Source organism: Haemaphysalis longicornis, unplaced genomic scaffold (assembly GCF_048455015.1).
Source record: "Haemaphysalis longicornis isolate Haplotype H1 unplaced genomic scaffold, Haemaphysalis longicornis Haplotype H1 scaffold_11, whole genome shotgun sequence".
NCBI classification, from domain to species: Eukaryota; Metazoa; Arthropoda; class Arachnida; order Ixodida; family Ixodidae; genus Haemaphysalis; species Haemaphysalis longicornis.
In genome coordinates, this window is record NW_027526214.1 from 33,343,861 (window position 1) to 33,357,993 (window position 14,133).

Here is a 14,133-nt window from a genome sequence, read left to right on the forward strand (position 1 = left end):
ACTTTCATGGGCGACACTTAAAGCCAATGCGTGCCGTATACAATTTTGATAGTAAGTGGGAAAGGGGTTATTGTGCTGAATTCCAGCGCAACACAAGCAGGACGAAATGCTAAGACGATGTTTTCTCTTTGAACTCAGTGCACGTGTGTCCATATCTGAGACCTCACACTCTCTCTTGTTTCGACAGAAGTGCCGCTCTCTTCTGCATTGAGCCGAGAAATCTATTACTGTATTTATACTCAGGTCATATAAGAATAACGGCGACGTACCAGCGCAATACAAACAGTTTTGTTCATAAAACATTGCTCCTTAGATTTAGATAATTGAATACATTTATTTATTTATTTATTTATTTATTTATTTATTTATTTATTTATTTATTTATTTATTTATTTATTTATTTATTTGAAGTGCTCACCAACAGTGCAAGGGCTTTCTAAGGAGATGCATTTTAAACATGAATATAACGCACAGAAAAGACAACATCTATGAAGGTAAATAAATAAAATATTGGTAAAAATACGTGTGTAGACATATATATAGCAGAGTGATCAAAGAAGCGAAAACATTTCTTGAACAAGAGCTCGGAGGTCATGTGAAGTGGATGCCCTAATCAACACATGCAAGCATAAGCCAGCTGGTGTTTTGGCACAGAAACTCAAGTACGGAGGGAGACGTGCTTGTGCGACCATTCTACAACATGTCCATTCAAAATGTCAAATTTTTTGAGGAGCGTTTAAAAAGAACCACGTCCTTACAAAAAATGTCAATGGAAGATAAAAACAAACCGTTGAAGACAATGTTGGCATTCGTTAGCTGGTACCAGACTCCCTGCTCTGTCAACATGAAAGCAGCCGTGCGACCGCAGTTGTCTGTTTGGCACTCGCAGGTGAACAGAGCTATCAAGGCAACGGCAGCCAAACTTAGACTGAATTCATTTAAAAATAAAAAACAGGTCAAGGCTAGAACGACTAATACATAGCTTATGGAGATCCACGAGCTTGAGAAGCACACCGGGCCGATAATGGCACTCTGGTGAATAACGAAAAAATATTGTTCTAGTGCAGCGCTTCTGAATCCTTTCTAGTCGAAGAGACGACGAAGGGCTTAAAGGTTTAGATTCCAAATAGCACTGGCAAAGTTGAGCCTCGGTGGAATTAGGGCGCGGTAGAGGAATACAAAGCATAATCAATCGGTGAATTCACTGGTGGCCGGGGAAATCACGCCAAGCGTTCGGAGACAGGAGGTAGTCAGGTGGTTCACTTAAGAATTGAAAAGTAGTTCTACGTTCATCATTACACCCAAATCACGCCCTGCAGTAGCACGTTTTACGGGTACATCAAACCGAGAGTATGGGAAGATGAGTGGGGCAGTCTTATGAGTGTATGTTATCACGATAGTATCGGAGAGATTAAGGTTTAAATAGTTGCTGTCGCACCATGCCGAACCTGCGTTGATGTCATTTGGGAGCAGGACGCCATCTTCTGGGGCAGAAACCGCACGATAGAGCTTCATAACTGACAGGACGAACAGTGTGTAATAACAGGGTGGATGTCATTACAAAAATGTAAACAGCAGAGTGCCCAGTTTCGAGCGTTGAGGTACCCCTGATATCACAGCGAAAGGCCGGGAGGTTACGCCTTCATAATAGACACAATTTGACCTGCCTTGTAAATAACTGCCGAGCCAATGACGGAACTTTCTGGATAAACCGCATGCGGACAATTTCCGAAGCAGTAAGTGATGAATAACAGCGAGAAAGCCTTGCTACAGTCGAAATATACAATATCTACCTCTTAATTACAGAGCACTGGAGGGAGGATGTTGTTTAAAAAACATTCGAGATTTGATTCCACTGACCTTCCGGGCATGAAGCCGTGTTGGTTGGAATGAATTACTGGACACATTAGTGCTAGAAGGTAACGATGCCCAACTTTCTGGTAGATTTCGGGAAAGGAACACAACAGGGAGATCGGCCTATCGTTTCTGGCGGTAGTGGGTTTTCCGGACTTTTGCAAATGGAAGATCGCGCATAATTTTCCGTATGCTGGAAAATGTTGCTCGATAGGGGACATGCGTATGATGTGGCAGAGCAGAGGTTCAAAGACAGAACAACAGCCTTTCACTATGAAGCAAGGAGTGCCATCGCAGCCCGCTCACTTTTAGGTGCAATGCACTTCTTAAACCTGCGTCCACCGGCGATGTCCGCGCACGTGGAGATGGGCGCGCGCAGCCTGGCCGCTGACATGGCACATACCCACGTGAGGGATTGGCCAGGAATCTCCTCGTCTTCCTTGGCAACGGGGGGAGATGGGCGCGCGCTGCCTGGCCGCTGACATGGCACATACCCACGTGGGGGATTGGCCAAGAATCGGGCGTGAGAAGGGCTAATGCACCTGCTTAAAGGAGTACTGACACGAAATTGCAAAGCTGAGATCCGCTCTAGCAATCAAGTACAACGACAACACAAATAGGTGTCTGTGAATAAATGCATCTTTCTTTCTTTGTAGTTGTGTGTGTGTGCGTGATCTCTCTTTCGCGAACATTACCGAACCGCGCAAATTCAACTCGTGCATTCGCAGTTTCACATTCTTCCCCTCGGGGAAATGCGGGGAATTTTTTTCGAGGGGAGTTTTCGAAAAGCGGACACGGCATCTTTATCGGTGATGTTCGGGGCTTGCAATACTAGCCCGTGAGAATGGAAGCAAAGTTCGATGCCGCTGTCAGAAGACGTCGAGTAGGGCCAGGAGAATGGCATGTGAAGAGTTCACATGCGACTTTCGGGTCAGACACCAACTTGTCATAAAGTGAGTGATTGCATGAATGCTAATTAAGTGATTGATTCAATAATTGATTGATTGATTGATAAATACCTTCACCTTAAAAGGCCTAATCCCAAAAAATTGGGCCCATCTCCCCGCGAGGGGGACTCGAGTAAATGCGTCGCATAGGGGGTGGGTGTATTGCGTTAACGTTTAGTGTTTAGGGAGTTGGTGGTAGTGAATGCGTTGTATCAGCAGCTTCTTGACGTAGTTTGAATGAGTCAATGATATAAGGCGTGTTCGTAGCCTCCCATTCTGTGTCGGCTTTGTGGCGCAGTGGGTAGAGCACCATGTACATTGCATTCCGCCCGCAGGGTCGAGGGATCGAAACCAGGCGCCGGATAGTATTTTTTTTATATAGTGTAGGGGGTGGGGTGCGGACTACGACTACGGACGTCAACGCGGGTGACATCGTGAGTTACTAAAATGCTCTGCATTTAAAAAGTTGCGCGAACTTTTTGAATACCACAAATGTCAAAGTGCCCAGTACCATCTCTCTATTGCAGGCCTGCGACTCCAAGCGTTTCAGGGTGGAGTTCCAGTACGCTTTAGCAGCTTACGACATCGACTACGACGCCTGGCCCAAAGCGTGCACGTCGCTTTCCCTGCAAGGACAGTTTCTGCGCCTCGGCCTCCTTAAGAGGCTGAACAATTTCATTTACCACAACTTCACCTCGTACCTGAACAGAACAGCATGCACATCGATTCGATTCTAACAATGCCAGGATGTATCCCACCAACCGTAAATAAGAAATATTTTTGTATTGGAGAACCTTGAGTATTCAGTGTCAGAGGGCTGAAAAAATCAGTACACAATGAGCTGTGCCGAATATAGAATAAGTGACGGTAGCCACTTCGTGTTTAGTATGGACTGAAAACTAACCTTTTCGTCAATAAAACGAATATTATATTCAACCCTAGTATTTTTAGCTTCTATACCCTTTATGGTATTGTTAGTGAAAATGGAACGCGCCTTCAGCTTTCACAAAGTGAACTCTAAACTTGTAAGATTCCAGGGGTGTATTAATACACAGAATATGCCGACGACACTTTGCTAAGCGGTATGTTCGGCCGGTACCCCTGCACTACACATGATTCCTTGCAGACGAAGCCATGTTTTCATATAGTTTTCACAGACTGTGTCATGTCACCCATAAGTGCGTTGTCACCTTACTACTGTCATTAAAATATGCCATCACCAACGCGCCTCAAAGGGAGGCTTGTACAACCTGATTTTTTAGTTTTTAGTGTCTTTTTGGTGTCTTTTAGTGTCTTTCTTTAGTTTTTAGTGTCTTTATAAACGTTTGCGATGAACTTCTTCACCATTGAATTATAGTCCTTGTAAGGTCAACTCATGGGGTCACTGGCAAGGCGCCCAGGCCACGCGTGTGAAGGAAAAGATCCCCGCCGCTCGGTCTAGAGGCATTGCACAGCCAACACTACGCTGTGGTCGCCCCAAAATCGCTGCGGCGCGTTCGACAGACGGCTTGTCTGGACGGAGGAAGGCCGCGGGAATAATCCCCCTTTAAGAATGCAGACGGCCCCGCCAAGTTCCCATATTTGTTCGTATAGCGGACGTCTGACCACGCGGCGCGGCGGCTTCTCCGCGAGATACCACTGTTACGCGCCCCCGTCGGCACGGCGTATAGCCGCCGCTTTTAACCCCTCCCCCCCCCCCCTGCTCCCTGCCCCTTTGAGGAATGTGTATTCGCTGACTCGAGCTTTATCGTCCGCGCACCGGCTTTTGACCCGAAGGTGGTGGCGCTTAATTGAATATTCCGAACATGGCTGAGTGACAGCTGTCTAAATGAATTTGGGCCCTCCCTTACGCCTGTACGGAAGCTAGAGGGGCGTTCCCGAGAGGGAGTAATACCGAGGTGTTATAAGGCTGAACTTGGCCGTTAGAAAGCGTTCTTGTCGAAGCTCTCAGCTGGGCAGTTCCCGGCGAGACTACGAGTCTCGACCGCTGAAGCTAGGTTGGGCTTTGTGAGCCCCCTAAGCGAGAGGCAGACTGGAGGATGGCGTCGGAAGTTTAGGGTACAGCTGTGTAGCGGGCAACTAGAGGGGTCCTGCGACGGAACAATGTTCCCGCCGTCGCTCGAGCGGTTTGCGCACGCTCAGAGCATAGGAGAGTTAGACGGAGTTGGAAAGCTCGAGTTACACGTACGCACTTGGAGCTGGCGTCTAGCTGGGGTTTGAAGTTTTTCTGTTTTGCTTACTCATTCACCCAGTTATCCTAGTGTAAATAGCTGTATGTAAACTCTTCGTTTCTCTTCATCAACTACAAATGCCTCGACTTCGTCAATTCCGTCACCATCTCCTAGAACTTCAACAGCATCTCCCTGCGAGCCTCCTGCCAAATCAACCGGAGCCCGGGCGATTGGGTTCCGGATCGACACCGAACTTCGAGGAAACGAACATCATCGATCTTTACTGTCCTTATGCACCCATGATTTCCTTTCGTTCGCATTCAGTCGATCCGGATATTAACCTTTCCTCAACGGTGCCGTTACATCACCCGAATGATGCTATTATGACTTGTTCAGGGGTGAGACAGTTGCGCAGATTGCGCAATTTTGATACAAATTTGTTTTCCTGCGCCAGGCTGCTCCAAAAGCTTGGAAATTGCAAAAATTGCGCCAAACTGCTCCAAAACAGTGTGGCAGCCAATGATTTTAACACTGCCGTCAGTTTCAGTGGGGAAAAATGCTTACTGACCGCATTATTTTCCGGCACCTCCAAGGTGATACTGTTTGTAAAGGTTCAATTGTTTGATTATTCAATAAAAAATCCGCATAAAACTGTCCCCGAGATGGTTTTTTCGAAAGTCACAATGTCGGGTTGCACATGTTATATTCTGTGAGTTTTTAAAGTTCTTCCATCGAAAGCCATTGGATATTCCTGTAGAAAAAATACTTATGAGTACTGAGGCGACAAACTACGTGTGCAAGTTGATGAAAAAAACGGCAATTTTTGGAGCGCCGTATCTCCGGAATGACATTACTGGGCGCCGCTATCTTGGTGTGGTGAAGATTGGAAAACCTGGCTGCCCGGCGAAGTGCTTTCTCGAAGTGCTTTCTCACCGATTTTTAGCGTGGTTTTGGTTGTGGGGGTGGCTTGTAGTGTTTGATCTGTTGCGGAACATTGCGCCACTCGAAAGACGAGAGGTCATCAAAAACGACGTGGTGCCCACGAATTCGCCGTGTTTTGGCCTTAAGTGTGGTGCGTGCTTTAAGTGAAATTTCGAATTCATTACGGTGTTATAAAACGCTCAAATATTGCCACCTCTGACATCGAGCTTGCGGGAATGGGATGATCAACATTGCAGAAGTGGCGCCGCAGGCTACATCGCCGCAAAATGTTCAAGCCATGTCCGATAGCGGGATGGGCTATTATTGCACGCCAGTAATAATGGATTATAACACACCAACATTACTCAAATTACGATCGTAATGATCGTGCACCTTGGGGATTGAAATGGGAGGGCTGGTGGGGTGCGACGACTGTCACCTCGCTTTGCGCAACTTTTGCAGTGGCTCTGCCCTTGTGCGTAAAGCTGAGTCTGAGATAAAAAAATAATAATTTCGGCATTTATATGACAATAAAAATGCCTTACGATTGCTTAGTTTTTCAATTCGATATGTTCAACAGAACTCTACGTTATCTATGCGTAAGGCCTAAAAAAGTTTAAAATGGTAGGTAAAAAGGCAGTAAAGTTCGTACCTTGCGATACTCCGGTAGAAAAAAACTTTATTGAAAGGCTGTTTCAGTGCTATGCACGTTCAAAACCGATTAAAATGTGCGCTTTTCCCCCGGGTTGCCAAAAATTTGAGTTTTTAGGCTCCTAAGGTGACATAGTGAATGTCGTTCTTCTGCTCCAAATCAAGGTTCTTCTGCTCCAAAATCGAGATTTCGCTGCTCCTAAAACTGCTCCCAAATCTGATTCAGCTGTCTCACCCCTGCTTGTTTGTTCTTGGACTACAAAACATTGTGTGCACGCATTTACAATGAATTGTAGTGACCTCCTATAGCGGTGGTGGTGCGGCACAATTATAATGCCCTGGTTATCAGTACGAAAGCTTCTGCGCTCACAACAATGACCAGCACGGGGTATGAATGGCGCTTGCACGTCATTTACGCATGCTTTCAGAGATGACCGTATTCTTTGGTTGGGACTGCGAAACGTTACCTGAGGTTGGCTTCGACACAATGCTTCAAACAACGAATCAATCGGGCAGAATGTGTGAATTAGGCAAAAGGCTCGGTCGAGCTTGCGATTTTCTTTAAAGGCTGGCGCAACGGTAACACGCAAGGCGTGCTTAACGGTTTTCATTGTGCGATTACCCTGAGTACAAGTCAGTTTTAGGAAAGTATTTGTTCGATAAATTCTTTTCATGAGCGAAGCCAAGAACTTCGTGAGTTCCCAAATGCGCCCGCTTTGTCGCTTTGGTTTGTTCTTGGGAAGCGATGTGTCGAAGCCCACACACGGGGACGTTTATTAGCCATTGGTACACTTAAGCGTTAAAAGTTTGGATGTGTGTGTACGTATGTACATATGCGTGCGGGTTCGTATGCATGCTTTGAGAAACTCCAGCGAGAAGGCTTGGTTGAATGCCAGGAAACCCAATGTTTTGTCAGCCTCAGCAGGAAGATGTATATAACCTCACAAATATGATGGGGGTTGTATGGCAGGTTAGATGACGATGTCCTGGTGATAAAAGGGTGCGGCCTCAAGACGAAGACAAAGCATGGAAGATGGATAAACGCTGGGACATGCTGAAGCATAAGAACACAGTGATTCACCAGGACTCGCACTGCCTACGCAATATGTATGTATGTATGTATGTATGTATGTATGTATGTGTGTGTGTATGTATGTATGTATGTATGTATGTATGTATGTATGTATGTATGTATGTATGTATGTATGTATGTATGTATGTATGTATGTGTGTGTGTATGTATGTATGCATGTATGTATGTATGTATGTATGTATGTGTGTATGTATGTATGTGTGTGTATGTATGTATGCATGTATGCGTGTGTATGTATGTATGTATGCATGTATGTATGTATGTATGTATGTATGTATGTATGTATGTATGTATGTATGTATGTATGTATGTATGTATGTGTGTATGTATGTATGTGTGTGTGTATGTATGTATGCATGTATGCGTGTGTATGTATGTATGAGCGTATGTATGTGTGTGTATGTATGTATGTACGTAAGTATGTAGACAGAAATAAGAGTTGGCAGTCAAAAAAACCTCGCAAAGCAAAGGGGAAAATGTGGTAGGTCATTGAAACATGAAGAATTTGGAAAGACAGAAAAAAAGTGGAGAAAAGAATGCCAGCCGGGTGGGAACCGAACCGACGACCTCCAGAATGCGCGTCTGGTACGGTGACCACTACGCTAATGGTGGGGCTGTTCCTCGTTCACTTTCTCGGATATATATGTTAAGGTATTTTGTTTTCTGTGCTTGGGGTTGGTAACTAGTGCCACTCGGACTACTCGTGGTTACGGGGACCTTCTTTATAACCTCCGGGCCGTGACTCGAGTGTCTACGACATGTCAAGTGGTCAACCAGCGTTGAACCCCCTTAAGCTACCTAAGGTACCAAGACTGCCGAAACAGAGGCCCTCGCTATGCGTGTAGCGAATCAGGTCTTCTTGACGGCCAATCCCTATTTCTGTCTTAATTCAACGAGAGCGTTCAACGCTGGTCGACCACTCTTGACATGTCGTTGACACTGAGAGTCACGGCCCAGGGATAAAAAGGTCCCCTTCACACTAGGTAGTCCGAGTGGCTTTGGCTACCACCGCCAAGCACAGAAAACAATATACCTTAACATAAATACCCGAGAAAGTGGACGGGAAACAGTCCCGCCGGTAGCGTAGTGGTAACCGCACCAGTCGCGTATTCTGGAGGTCCTCGGATCGGTTGCCAACCGGCGGGCATTTTTTCTCCCGTTTCTTTATGTCTTTCCAAATTGTTCCACTGTTTCAATGACCTGCCACATTCTCCCCTTTTCTTTCCGTGTTTTTTGTGATGGCCAACCCTCAGTTCGTTTTTAGTTTAATGAGCCCCTTATTTTCCCATTCTGATGCGCTACTTGTATGTATGTATGTATGTATGTATGTATGTATGTATGTATGTATGTATGTATGTATGTATGTATGTATGTATGTATGTATGTATGCATGTATGTATGTACGTGTGTGTATGTATGACTGTATGTATGTATGTATGTATGTACGTATGTATGTATGTATGTATGTGTGTATGTATGAATGTATGTATGTATGTATGTATGTATGTATGTATGTATGTATGTATGTATGCATGTATGTATGTACGTGTGTGTATGTATGACTGTATGTATGTATGTATGTATGTACGTATGTATGTATGTATGTATGTGTGTATGTATGAATGTATGTATGTATGTAAGGGTTGGCAGCCAAGAAAACCTCGGAAAGTAAAGGGGAGGTTATGGTGGGTCATAGAAACAGCTGAAGAATTTTTGGAGTCAGAAAGAAAGTAATGAAAAACTGCCCGCCGGGTGGGATCCGAACCCACCTTTCCGAAGTTTTCTTGACTGCCAACCCTTATTTTCTGTCTGATTTCACCGATCCTTTCATTTACCATTTTCTGATTCGCTACATGCTTAGGGAGGGCCTCTGTTGTGGCAGTCTTGGTGCGAAAGGTAGCTTAAGAGGCTTCAACGCTGGTCTACCACCCTCGAGATGTCGTAGACAATCGAGTAACGGCCCGAGGGTTAAAAAGAAGGTCCCCTTCACCCCGAGTAGTTGGAGTGGCGCTGGCCACCACCCCCAAATGCTGAAAACAAAACACACCTTAACATAAATACCCGAGAAAATGGTGGGGAAACAGCCCCGCCGGTAGCGTAGTGGTTATCGCACCAGACCGGTATTCTGGAGGTCGTGAGTTCGGATCCCACCCAGCAGGCATTTTTTCACCACTTCCTCACTGTCTCAGAAAATTCTTAATCTGTTTGTATTACCCACCATAACCTCCCCTTTGCTTTCCGATGTTTTCTTGACTGCCAACCCTTATTTTCTCTCTTATTTCACCGAGCCCCTCATTTCCCATTTTCTGATTCGCTGTATGTATGTATGTATGTATGTATGTATGTATGTATGTATGTATGTATGTATGTATGTATGTATGTATGTATGTATGTATGTATGTATGTTGATTTATTGTAGGTTTTAACGCACCGACGCAACGCAGGCGATAAGGCGCGCCGCAGTGGTGAGCTCCGGGTTTATTTTTACCACCTGGGGATGTTTAATGTGCACCGAAATCTCGTGCGAACGGGCGTTTTTGCATTTTGCCTCCATCAGAAAAGCGGCCGCCGCGGCCGCGAATCGAACCCGCGACCTCGTGCTCAGCAGCGCAAGGCAGCCACTGAGCCACCGCGGTGTATGTATGTATGTATGTATGTATGTATGTATGTATGTATGTATGTATATAGGTATGTATGTATGTATGTATGTATGTATGTGTGCATGCATGTATGTATGTATTTACGTATGTATGTGCGCTGCGGAGCACAAGGTCGCGGGTACGATTTCTGGCCGCGGTGGCCGCTTTTCTGATGAAGGCGAAAAGCAAAAACGCTCGTGTGTACGATATTTCGGCGCACGTTAAAGCGTTAAAGATCCCCAGGTGGTCAAAATTAATCCGCAGCCCTCCACTACGGCGCGCCTCATCGCCTGCGCTGCGTCGGCGCGTTAAACCCTATAATCACTCAATCGTATGTATGTATGTACATGCGGAAGTACGTATGTGCAGTGGTGTGCAGCGGAGTGCAGAGGTGGCGTTGAGGTAGAGCCTCGCGTGGAGAAGGACCATGGTTCGAATCCCGGTGCTAGGCAATTGCCGCCAGGTAAAAAAAAATCCACTTGTTGATGAACTTGCAGGAGGAGGATTGGGATGATGCCTTATCCGTGCTACCTTTGCCGGTAACGCACTCCCTCATCAAAGGGGGTTGGCCACCTTCGTGAAGCAATGGCCGCTACCTCCCATGACTCCGCAACTAACCCTCAGCGCTCCGTTCCACGCGGTTGGGAAGCAACTGACCACAGCGGTGCTCAAACCTGTGGCACCGCAGAGGGCGCTAAGTATCACTGGATCCGGACAGAGCGCCATTGTAACCTGAACCTCGCAACGTTCAACACAAGGACTTTATCTAGCGGGGACAGTGTGGAGGTGTTGTTCAAAGAATTAGTGTGCTATAAATAGAACGTAGTAGGGCTTAATGAGGTTAGGAGAGCAAAGTGACGTTTACTGTGCTGAAAAATGGACACCTCCTATGTTACCGTTGTCTACAGGACACAAGGGGAATAGAAGTGGGATTTCTAGTTAATAAAAGCATAGCTGGCGATATACACGAATACTTCCACGGGTGAAGAGAAAGATGTGGGGGGAGAGGGGGGGACTAGCGCAGATATAGCTTTCGTACACTAACTGATGACATGTCCGTTGTGTTGGCACGAGGTTCAACGTCGCCGTCAAACAGTCCAATGCGACCGGTGTGGTGTCATCTCTGCTAGCATAAAATGCCTCATTGTTCAATACACAAACAGTCAGACGCCTATGACGCGTGCTGGAAAGCGACAGCTCTACATTTGTCCGCTAGGATAAAGCTCGGATCTTTTCAAAATTTCATTGATGTAATCGGCTAGGAAGTATGCCCATTCATGAATTACAAAGAAGCGTGTTTTGTTTCATGCACTACGTGGAGGGTATGCTGCTTTTTAGGTCATCCGTCTTTACAGAGTGGAAGGGCACTAAATTTAAAAAAAAGCACCTTGAGAATGTGCATTTATTGTGGAAGGTTTAAGACAAGTAGCGGAATAATATCTCCTTAAAATGTACCGATAAATTTGCAAATACCCACGGCGGTGGCTGAATGGGTAAGGCGTAGTGCTGCTGAGTCCAAGGAAGCGGGTTGGATTCCCGACCTACGCTACGACGGCGGCCTCCACCGCTCTAGCCCGGCAGTGGCCGACGCTTCTGCGTTCGGGACGCGGCTCCAGCGAATTTGAAGTAATGGCGGGAAGAATCTCTCGTTTCCATCTTTGTAGAGTCACCTTAACGTTACGCACAATATGGAAGAGATAATAAAAATCTCAGAACGATCCAACACACGACTATAAGCCAGCGACGCTCGAGGGCGACAAAGTACCGAGCCTACAAGCGTTGCATGCGATAAGAGGAAGTACAGATGGCACTTAAGGGCATGAAAAGAAGGAAAGCTGCAGGCGACGACAGCATAACCATAGACCTTCAAAAAAAGGGTGGAGATATATTTCTAGAAAAGCTTGCAGAACTATTCTCAGTATGTGTAAGGACTTTACAAGTATCAAGAGCCTGTAAAAATGCCAAAGTAGTTTCAATTCACAAGAAGGGAGATAACAATGATCTTAAGACCTACACACCCATCAGCCTTCTGTCGATTGTATACATGCTGTTTACCAAGATAGTAGTTAGCCGCGTAACCGCCTGCCAAGACTTCCAACAACCCAGAGAACAGGCTTGGTTCAGAAAAAGATACTCTACAATAGATCACATCTATGTCATCAACCAAGTAATAGAAAAATGCGCAGACTACAATAAACCATTTTACATGATATTTGTAGACTATGAAAAAAGCGTTCGATTGTGTAAGCAGCGCCGCAATGATGGACGCCTTAAAAGACCAAGGAATAGAGAACCTACGACTCCGACATATATAAGGAATGCAGCGGCATAATTACACTTTACAAGCAACGTGATAAATTCCCGATCGGAAGGGGAGTGCGACACGGAGATTCCATCTCACGAAAATTGTTCACAGCACGCCAGGAGAGTGCGTTCAGGAGGCTTGACTGGAAAAACGTATGCTTGCCAATCAACAGGGAATGCTTGAGCAATTTAAGATTTGTAGAAGACATAGTGTTGCACAGTGAATCTGCAGATCAACTCCAAAACATGATTGAGGATCTAAAATTACAGAGCTTCGCATGAATAAATCTGAGGTGATAATAAATAAACATTATGAACGCGCCTTTTTTCGATTAGGAGACGAAACACTGGAACAAGTACAAGAATATAACTAACTTGGCCAGATGGTGAGTGGGGACCCAAATCACGAGAAAGAAATCAGGGGCAGAATAGGACTGGGATGGGGTGCATTCGGCAAGCACTTGCAAGCAATGAAAAGTAAGATGCCTCTATTCCTAAAAAGAAAGGTATCCAACCCAATGCTTCCTGTCGGTGATGACATACGGAGCCGAAACTTGGCGACTTAGAAAACAATTGGAAAGCAAGCTTAAGTCCACTCATCGCGCCATGGAGCGAATAATGTAGAGAGTAACGCTTAGGGTCAGAAAAAGAGCTACCTGGAATATGGAACAAACTCGGATAAATGATATCATAGTTCACGTTGAGAAAAAGAAATGTACTTGGGCTGGCCATTTGGTACGACGAACGGAATTGGTCAAGCTCCCAATTTTTCTTGCACTACGTAGGCTGTCTCAAATTAACACACCTTTAATTGTTCATCCGGTTGAATAGTCGGTAATTGCTTTATAAAATTTGAAACAAGGAAAACTACCAAGCGCGGTTTGCGGCGGCCGCACCAACTAAAGGGTGTGACGATAGGAGGAAGTGTACCGTGATTGGACGTTGCCCACAATTAGCATTCAAACAAGTTTCGGTTTCGGTTCTGTAAAACAACATCCTTCACATCCGACGTTATCCGATGGGCATTCTCTATATCTCACTAATCGTCATACCACGCTTCTGTCAGGTTGTCGGCTGAAATGCCTAAGATAAGCCTCCAAGGACGGCTTAGAATCGCAGCAATCACTAGTCGAGGCCTACGCAGTGGATGAACGCCCTCCGCGTCACCGCACACGCTCAAATGCCATACGCTTGTCCCCCTTATTTGGAGGTTGCCTCACTCATGCCTGTATCGTAGAAAACGTGTTCGCACCAGGTCAAGGGTCTGCTGATTCTTGCCTGTGCCCACTGCCCACAAGCAGTCAGTGCTTAGGGCAACAGCAGTCCAACCAGAACTGCCCAGCGCGTCAGTGTCAGTCTGCGCGCGTTCTGCGAACTTGGTCGTGGAGCAGTGAACGTTGCGGCCCGAAAATGGTCAACTCAGCATAGAAAGCATAGGCCAAAAACGAAAAAAATCAACTTACAAAAAAACGTATACTCGCGGATTCAAACTTGCAACTTTGAAACCAACATGCCTAGGGCTCCAGACCACTCGGCCATGGGTCAATGCGGCC

General features: G+C 45.8%; 1 protein-coding gene across 1 annotated transcript in view; it reads left to right on the forward strand.

Moving 5' to 3' along the window:
* The window catches only part of LOC144160614 (uncharacterized), a 30,788-nt gene extending 27,233 nt beyond the window's left edge, over nt 1–3,555 (forward strand). The window contains exon 6 of the mRNA XM_077691851.1: nt 3,329–3,555. Coding sequence (XP_077547977.1) covers nt 3,329–3,538 — 210 coding nt within the window. The 3' untranslated portion in view covers nt 3,539–3,555. The remainder of the gene's footprint in view (nt 1–3,328) is intronic.
* The last annotated feature ends 10,578 nt before the right edge of the window (nt 3,556–14,133 follow it).